Raw genomic sequence first — 9,498 nt, 5'->3', positions numbered from 1 at the left:
CTCCTATCCATAATCTATAATAGAGCCTTTAAAATTTCTCTTTAGACTTGATGGAGGACCCCAAGTTAAGACCTCTTTCTTTTCTCTCTAGGTAAGCATTTCTAGACAACAGTTACAGTCAAATTGCTTTCTGCATTGGTGGATGAAATTTTCTATATTGAAAATTTCCTTAGTGGATGGAATCACAGGCCAGGCCATAGGAACATGCACATACACATAGGCAAGATTCGCATACACAAGTAGCTGTTTCCAGAGATGATAGTATATGTGTTACTATATCCAGAAACAAAACTGCCTCTAGCTCTATATTCCAATACTGTATGTAGGCAATAATATTTTTCTGAAAATAACTATTACACAGTAAATAGAATTTAACTATAGAGACAAGAGCTGTTTGTAAATACTTGTAAGGAAAGTCATATACTATTATAGGGGTTGACCCCAATTTTGCACTTCTCTATGGATATTTTCATTTCTGTTTGTATTATTGAGGAAGTCATTAGTGGTTTTCACAAAGATGATCAGTTTATCAATCCACAGCTTCCTTCTCCCTTCCGGTGTCTTGTCTCTTTCCTACTCTGCCCTTCACTATTAAAAAAAAATCGCCTGAGAATGCTGGCAAGCATTCGTGTGATGCTGCCAGAGTTTTACCACATTTGAAGCCTGCAGTTAGCTGGACTGAAGACAGTGATTTTAAGAGCACTGAATCTCAATGGTGCCTCGGAAACAAAATTTTAGATTCGAGAAAATACCTCACCAGAAACAAAAGTTGGTTCCCTAAACTTTCTCGGGGATCAGAGAAAAAGACCCAATAAGTAGTCGGAACTTCTATTTTTGTTTGGTTTAATGAGGAACACACTTCCTTCCCCCATTTTAAAAATTAGGACACTTTAGGTGACATGGTGGAGAGAGTTCAAATTTGCCCTAGTCCTGTGATTCTAGACAAGTCACTTAACCCAATCTCAGTTTCTTCATCTGTAAAATGAGATGGAGAAGGAAATGTCAAACCACTCCAATTCTTTGACAAGGAAGCTCCAAAAAGGGTCAAGAAAGTTTGACTCTACTGAAAATACTGAGCAATAACAAAAATCCTTTTCATTTCTTTTTGATTTCGGTTCTGTCTCCCTTACTTCTTATCTTTTTAAGAGTATCTACTCAGGACTGAAGGAGTAAAAGGCAGTATGACTGCCTTTCAATTCAATTCTAACTTTGATTGAAAGCCAATTGTGAGTGACCCTCTGGTCTAGGCGCAGTGTGGGGAGAGGAGATACCAAGCCAGCCTGGTTTTTCCCCAGTCCCATTTTATCTTCTATCATATGCTATCCCCCCTTCCCCACAAGCACATACACAGATGCACAGACACAAACACACAGACACGCAGACAGCTCCCCATCTTTATTCTTGCCCCAGTCCGGCCTCGAGGTTTTCCCATCGCCCCATAACCTCAAGGTTTCCTCAAGGCAAAAAAAAAAAAAAGAAAAAAAAAAGGCAAGAGAGCGGTGGTTATGAGCTTTCGAATCTGGTTTAGAGACCGAGACTTGCAGGTCCTGCTGCAAGACCTTGACCTGGCCTAGCGTCCCCTCGGCTAGCTGCCACCTGCCTCTCACAGCCGCGCTGCCATCGCACAAGGTGAACATGGGCCTGGACTTGACTCGGCCCGGAATAGCGAGTCGCGGGAGCAGGTGACGGGGAAACCACAGACTGCTGTCAGATACATTTATTACAACCAACGTTAAGGCCGGGGTGGGGGGGAGCAGACCCCGTATAAAAATGCCCGTCGTCCCGGGGGTACAAAGAGAGTTTGAAGGAGGGGCCGGTTGTGTGTTTGAACTCGTGTCACAAAGCCCCTGGGTGCAAGGCGGGAAAGCCGTCACAGCCATGAAACAAAGCATCAGTCTCCCCTCGGCCGAGGCTCCCCGGCGATCCGCGGGCCGATGGATTTCCAGAGCCCGGGTGGAGGGGCCGCGTCCGAGCGTCTGACCTCTTGCAGCCCGCGCCCGCGTCACGAAGGGCAGCCCCGGGCGGTCCGTCGCTCCGGAGTCCCAGGAGGAGCCACGGGGCGCCTTCAGGTGGGAGTAATTGGCCGCTGCGCCAGGCGCGGTGCCCGGGCCCTGGCCTTCCCCACGCGGAGAGGCGAGGCCGCCCCGGTGCCCACGCGAGGCCACAGCCGGGCGCCCCTCGCTCTTGCACAGTCTCCCCCGGGGCCTGGCGCAGGCCGGCGGCCGGGCCGTCTCCTTCACACGGCCGACACGAACCTGTCCGCGCTGCCGGAGTAGGCCGAGTGCCGGACGTGGTAGGCGCTGGGGCCGGCCGCGAGCTGCCCGGCGGGAGCGTAGCCCATCTGGCCGGGGGGACACGCGGCCGTAGAAGTCCGCGGGCTCGCCGGCCCCCGGCGGGGAGGCGGCCATGGCCAGGCGGCCCGAGGCCCCGAACAGCGGGCCGCCGCCCGCCTGGGGGTAGGAGCCGTGGCTGACGGGCAGGTGGCCGTTGGGGACCGGGTAGGGGTAGGCCACGGGGTTGGACGGCCGCGGCAGCCCCGCGCCCGGCCCGGCTCCGCTCCCGCCGCCCCCGCCGCCGCAGGCCGGGTTGCCGTAGGAGGCGGCGGAGGCCCCGAAGGAGCAGGACCCCGCGGCCCCCGCGGGCGCCTGGCCCAGGTCCGGGCTGAGCGCGCGTCCCGGCGGCGGCGGCGGCGGCGGGGGCGGCGGGGGCGCGGGCTGCGGCGGCAGGAGCTCTCCGGGGCCGTGCACCCCGGGGCCGTGCACCCCGGGGCCGTGCACCCCGGGGCCGTGCACCCCGGGGCCGTGCACCAGGCTGTTGATGCTGAAGACGCGGCACTGGCCGGGCGGCGAGGCCGGGTAGTAGACGGAGGAGTGGGGGCCCAGCGGCTGGCCGTAGCCCGCCGGGCTCATGGCGGCTGCCACGTTGGGGTACACGGAGCCGGGGTAGGGCGCGCGCGCCACGGGCACGGAGCCGGGGAACATGCCAGCCGCCGCCGCCGCCGCCGCCGCCGCCGCGGCCGCCGCCGCCGCGTCGTGCATGTAGGCCGGGTAGGTGGAGAGGTCGGTGCGCTTGAACCTCTTCCTGCGGCGCAGAAAGCTGCCGCTCTCGAACATGTCCTCGGCGTTGGGGTCCAGCGCCCAGTAGTTGCCCTTGCCCGGGCGGCCCGGCTCCCGCGGGATCTTGATGAAGCAGTCGTTGAGGGTGAGGTTGTGGCGGATGCTGTTCTGCCACTTCTTGGGGTTGTCCCGGTAGAAGGGGAAGCGCTCGGTGATGAACTTGTAGATGCCGCCCAGGGTCAGCTTCCTGTCCGGGGCGTGCGCGATGGCCATGGCGATGAGCGCGATGTAGCTGTAGGGGGGCTTGCCCCGCTGCAGGGGCCGCTTCCGCCGCCGCCCGCCGCCCGCCCTGGCCGCCGGCTCCCCCAGCTCGCCGAGGCCCCCCGAGGGCTCGCAGGCCGCCGGCTCCTTCTCCACCTTCACCACCGGCATCGGGGGGAGGCCCCGGCCCGCGGCCTCGGCCACCGGCGTGCGCGGGAGCCGCGGGCCCCCGGCCTCGGGGCAGTCTCGCTGGGGAGAGCGCCGCCCCTCCTCGGTCATCCCCTGGGCCTGGCCTCGGCCACCCGGCTCCCCTGCGGGAGAAGCGGGGGGGCCCGGGCCCAGGCGCGCGGCAGGGGCCTGGGGAGCCTGGGCTAGGCCCCCCCCCCCGGGGGGCGGAGGGAGCTCGGCAGCGGCCGCGAAGCCGAAGGCCTGGGGCGTCTGGAGCGCGGGGGGGGCGGCCCGGCCGGGCTCCCCTTGCCGGCCGGGGCGGCCGGGGCCCGACTTAGGGCCGGAGGTGAGCGCGCGCGGGCCCCGGGCGGCTCTCCGCGGCCCTCCCTTCCCCGCCGCAGCCCCCTCGGGCGCCTCCTGTCCACGGCCGCGGTCCGGCCCCGAGGCGCAGAGGGCCCGCCTGCGCGGGACCCATCCCAGGGCTCCGCAGCCCGCCTCCCACTTATACTTCTCGGGCGGGCGCGGGCCGCGTTCCCCTTCCCCGCTCCGCTCCGGCGGGCTCCCCTCCGTACCTGGGCAGCGGGCACTCCCCTTCGCAAACACCTAGCGGCTCCTCCCGCCCTCCTCCCCTTCCTTAAAGACACAGGCGCTCTGGGGCAGTGCTGCCATTCCCGCCTCCCGCCCACCTGGGCTGGAGCTCACCTCCCCTGCCAGCGTATTGGTGGCGGCGAGGTGGCCGCACTCCCACGCGGGTCTCCCTCGGGTGCCTTGCCTCGGAGGAAAGCCTGGGTTCACTAAGGCAGCGCCAACGAAGCGCCAGCTCTGGCAGGGCCTCCCCCAAACCGGGTAGGGTCCCGGCGACCGGCCGGGGCTGCTGTCAAAGTCCTTGGGAAACTGATCTGGAGAGGGATGATGGACTCCTTGGGCCACCCTGACTCCTGGGGGTGTGTGTGGTGGGGAGAAATCAAATCACAAAACAAACACTTAAGCATTTAGTCCTGCGGAAACTTCGGAAGGCCAGCACCCTGGTGGCAAAGAGGGAGCAGGGGGCCAATTAAGGAAGCTAAAGGTGGAAGGAGCCCTGACTGAAGTGAGAGGATCTGGCCACTCTGGAAGCCACTGCCTGTGTGACCTTAGGCAAGTCCCCTAGCTAGCCCCTCTGAGCCTCAGGTGCCACATTCACCTCTAGATGGTGACTGAGGTCCCTTTCACTTCTATAGTATTGATTCTGAATAAAGAAATAAAAGCCGCGGTCTGTTTTATTCCAGAAAAGAATAAGAGCCCTAAACAATGGGACCAGGTGTGAAGGAGGGGAAACTGAGTTACGGGGGCTTGGGGGGAAAAAAGTCCACTTGTCGGAAGCTTGCCGACTCCCTTCCCAGTTCCGGAACGATTAATTCATTACCCTTCTATGCTCTCCCTAAGTGCAAACCGACACATCATCTACACGGCAAGCCTGTCTCTCCCGTATCCTAAGAGAAAAGCATGGGGCGGGGGGAGGGGGCGGCAATGTCAGCAACTACTTTCCTCTCCGAGGATCTCCCTTTTCTCTCTGCCATCCCTCCCTCTTTCTCTACAAAGAGGGATGCTCGGCCGAGGCTTCACCTGCTGCAGTCAGGTGAAAATGAGGAGGAATCAAATGCATCTGGACTCATCCCGTCCCAAAGAAGCCCTCTAATCTCCTGGTGAGCTTCGTGATCGCGAGGGTTCTTGTGCAGACTGCAGTGTTTGCGTTTTGGAATTTTGGTGAAAAAAAGTGTAGGTGCGAATCTGGAAAGTGGGTGGATGGGGAGGCACCACGTGTACCACTAGCCCCCCGTTGGAGACTCTATGTCCAAGCAGATTCCAGGTTTGTCCCTTTCCCCGATCCACTAATACCCCTCTGAAAAAGTCTTTCTCTTCCTTGGGAAGGAGTTCTAATATCCCGAAAAACCTCCTGGATCGTAGCAAGCTTAAGTTTCTCTCCCCAAGCAGTCCTGATAGTGATGTGACTGTGCCTCGGGCTGCGCCTACCCTCAGTCCCAATGCATCCCCTGGTTTCCATGCAGCGCAGTGGAATGAGTAGCCCGTGTCTTAAAGAAGAAATTGGGAGGGTTTTTTTTTCCTTTCCCCAAACATGGAAGTAAAAGAGCAATGAATTTAAAAAATCAAATGATGAGATTCTCCAGGGAGAGTGGAAGGCCCCAGGACTAAACTGCAATCAAGTTTGGTCCAAAGGAACAGAGCAGAAAGGAAATCACAGAGTGGTTTTTGGTTCTTGCTTCTGTATACTTCTTTCGGAATGTGTCAAACAGACAAAACAAAACAAAAACGATTTTTGCTTAAATGTCCGATAAAAAAGCTTTGAGCATCCCTTTCCAGATGAACTAAGAGGTTAAGCTTACGGTATTGTTCCTAGACTAACTGGTTTATAGTCTTCGAGTCCTTCAAAAGCTTCTAAGTCTGTACCGTTTTTTTTAAAGGTCATAAAATACAGAGAAATAAAGCATCTTAATCCTTTGCTTTCATATCTGCTGGAAAAATACCATTTCTTATGCCACAACTAGTAATTATTTTCTTATTTTATCTTTACTGGTAGAAAATCTGCCGTTTCTTTGTTTTGGAACTGAATTTTTCCTACTTTTCTACGAAAGTGGTAATTCTTTGACAACCTATTTCAACGTGTAAGCAGCCTTTGGAGAATTTGAAATACAACTAAAATTCTCAGCACTCCCGAGTCTCGAAAACCGAGACGGACTCGAGGCTATATACTGAGCATATCAGAGTTTAGAGATCATCTATTCCATTCACTTCATTTTTAGAAGAGGACGCTGAGGTTCAGGGAAAGGGTGATTTACAAGATCAAGCAATGAGTTTGCCAAGGATTTAGAACCCGGAGCTTATTCTATGTTCCTTTCTCTCTGCCAGCAGCCATTTCTTCAGCACCTGCTATTTCCAAAGCATTGCGTTCTATGTGCTAAGAGTACTAACACGATTAGACTTTATAGTCACTCATACGAAATGCATTTGCTCATGTCTTGTTAGGGAATGAATGTTGAAACTCTTATTGCAAAATTATCTATTAAAATCTTTTCCCAAAGAGATTAGTCTAAGGCAACATTGAAAACAAATCTGTTGAGTTTATGAATGAAAGTGATTATTTGCCCAAGTTTTCTTTTTTTAAACTCCAGAAGCGATAGTGCAAAAGCCCTTTACCATTTTTATCTTAAATCTGGCCAACTCATTCCATTTAAGAAGGTGATTCTCTTCATATCCATGCACAGGTTCCTGTGAATATCAGCTCAAATACGTTTGTTATTTCAATGCCTTCTTACTGAGAGGAACTGGTTTTCTTGTATTAATTTTTGTTCAAAAGCAAATTCATGGGGAAAAATAACTAACCCTTTTCAGTCAATTAGAATACTGGCATTTTGAAACTCATTCCTCCTCTTTAAAGAAAAAATAAGAGCATCACCACCACCAAAAACGTTTTTGTCACTATCAGAAATTAGATAGTTAAAAAATAAAAATAGCTCTTGTATGGATTTTAAGGAACAGAATAAATTCAGTTATTACATATTGCTTTCTGAGTGTCTGACTTTGAACAGAGTTCTCCCAGTATATATCATATAGAACCTTTATGAGGAAGTCACCTTACAAACTATATGACACCATATATATGAGTCGATATTGGGTTCTTTTTGGTCTTTCCTTTTAGAGAAGTATTCTAATCTCAGCTCACTTATCCTTCTCCAGTGGAGGCTCAAAGAAAGCAGTTTTATAAATGCTGTCCTTTGGTTAATACCTAGATAGACTGATGGAGAAAGATAGTTTCTCAGAGCTTTTCCCAGGAGAAAACTGAGGTGATAGTTTTCTCCGTTTTTTTTCACCTTTCACAATGGCCTGTGGCTTGAAGGTAAGATGTAAGAAAAAGACAGGCCTCCTATTAGGGGAAAAAAAAATATCTAAATTTAGAGATTATATTTTCTCTGTTAAATTCCTCCCACCTCTTGTCCACTGATCCCAAAATCTTGAAAGTGTTAACTTCTGGGCAGTTGTGTTTGTTCAAGAAACTTTATGTTGAATTCCAGAACAGGGAGGAAGAGAAAAGAAGGAAGGTTAGATAAAACTTGCAGAGAACCTGGAAGGAAAGTTCTAGACCTTCTACAACAACAAGAAAGGAATGTTGTACTATGACTAAATTTTTGATTAAATATATCCTTTGGGGGGGGTAGTGGATAACACTAAATTTTCCGAGATCTTATTCACATTTGCTTAGCTAATTAATGGTTTAAATAACATTTTACGTTCCATTTTTTAAAAAATGGGGTTGGTGGTGGTCAGGCTTACTTTTGAGCAAGTAAAAAAAAGATGGAATGACCCAACTCTGTTCCCTACCACTTCCAACAAGTCTCAGCTGCTGTCACTTGTGCTCAGAGAGAGCCAAAATGACATGACTATGACAGGGTCAAGGCATTGTGTCTCCAGCTGTGGCTGATCAAACTAATATGAGCTCCGAAAGCTCAAGCTTAGGTGAGGCACAAATAGTCCAAATGAATATGTGGAGTGTAGAAACCTCTACATTTGTCTCTTTTAAAACATGAGATTGCAATTCTGCTTTGCTCACAGAGCACAGCACCTTCCCTGAAACAAGCACTCCATGCTGGGCAGTCTCATGTCTCCCATATCTCACAATCAATTCTAAAGTTCTTCAGAGAAACTACACCACCTCTCTGTTTTTGGAAAAATCAATTTCCCAAAAGAAAGAGAGACAAGAAAAGACAAAAGGAAAGAGAGATAGACAAGTTAAAGAGAGAGAGAGAGGAGACAGAGACACTGAGAGAGACACAGACAGATACTTAAACAGAGATAGAGGCTGAATATTGGGTAGGTAACTAATTTAGTGAATTATCCTCTCTTTTCTTCATTGATTTTTTTGAGTGAATTATCTAGAGAATTGTTTCAGTTTCCTACTTCACTTTGACTTTATAGACAAAGCTGTTATGTGCTGTATATCAAGTATGCTTTGCATGTATTTAGTTTTTCTTTGGCAGCTTAAACACTGTGGTTTGATATGTATTTAACTTTAAGACAACAACATTTCCATACATGGACACTAAGTAAACAGGTATTAGAAGAACAATAGGTGGCATAGATAGCAAGGCTTTTGAATACAATGTTAGGCCATTTAATAGTATGTACAGGGAAAAAATATGTACATGATTTTGAAAATCGGATTTTTTAAAAATAAATTCAATCACATTCTCAATGCACTTGCTACTTGAAGGAGTTCTGTGGTAAATTCTTCTGCTTGTTTTTATTCTGATTTTGTTGTTGTTGCTCAGTTGTTTCAGTCCAATGTCTGACTCTTTTGGTTTTAGCTAATCTACCATGAAGTGGAGTTAGTGGGATCAACATACAGCTTGGAAAAGGAGCAGTGTCTGACTCTTTGTAACCCCATTTGGGGTTTGGCAGAGATACTGGACTGATTTATCATTTCCTTCTACAACACATTTTACAGATGAGGGAAACAGTGTTAAATGATTTGTCCAGGGTAAGTGTCTGAGATCGGATTTGAACTCAGGAAGATGAGTCTTCTCGATTCCATGACTAGCGTCCTATCCACTGAACCATCTAGCTGTCGCAAAAGATCTTTTATGATCCCTTTCTTTTATGTTCATTTTTGAGTCCAAAGATGAGAGTAGTCAGCTTGAGAAGCCTCAGTAGAAGCCTCAGTCCCCCTGACTTAGCATTGGCTCTAATTGTTTCACGTAACTGAAAAGTATTTCTTTAAGTTGTCTACAATTATTCCAAGTTTTTTATGTTACCTTTGTTTTTACTTTGAATATTGTCCACGAAATCTTAGTTGGAAAGGTCCTCAGAAGCTACCTAATTCTTTTTGTCTTTTTTTTTTAAGATTTTTCAAGGCAATGGGGTTAAGTGGCTTGCCCAAGGCCACAAAGCTAGGTAATAAATATTAAGTGTCTGAGGTCGGATTTGAACTCGGGTACTCCTGACTCCAAGGACGGTGTTC

General features: G+C 50.4%; 1 protein-coding gene across 1 annotated transcript; it reads right to left on the bottom strand.

Annotated features, from left to right (window-relative positions):
* Positions 1 to 2,162: 2,162 nt before the first annotated feature.
* FOXE1 (forkhead box E1) lies at positions 2,163 to 3,596 on the bottom strand. Its single transcript, XM_074204889.1, is given in 2 exon segments — positions 2,163 to 2,350; positions 2,352 to 3,596. Coding segments are annotated over 2 exon segments (1,359 nt in total). The 3' UTR covers positions 2,163 to 2,236.
* Between the last annotated feature and the right edge of the window lie 5,902 nt (positions 3,597 to 9,498).

This window comes from Macrotis lagotis, chromosome X, assembly GCF_037893015.1.
Source record: "Macrotis lagotis isolate mMagLag1 chromosome X, bilby.v1.9.chrom.fasta, whole genome shotgun sequence".
NCBI lineage: Eukaryota > Metazoa > Chordata > Mammalia > Peramelemorphia > Peramelidae > Macrotis > Macrotis lagotis.
The sequence above is the reverse complement of the archived record's forward strand: the minus strand, read 5'-3'. Positions and strand labels throughout refer to the sequence as shown.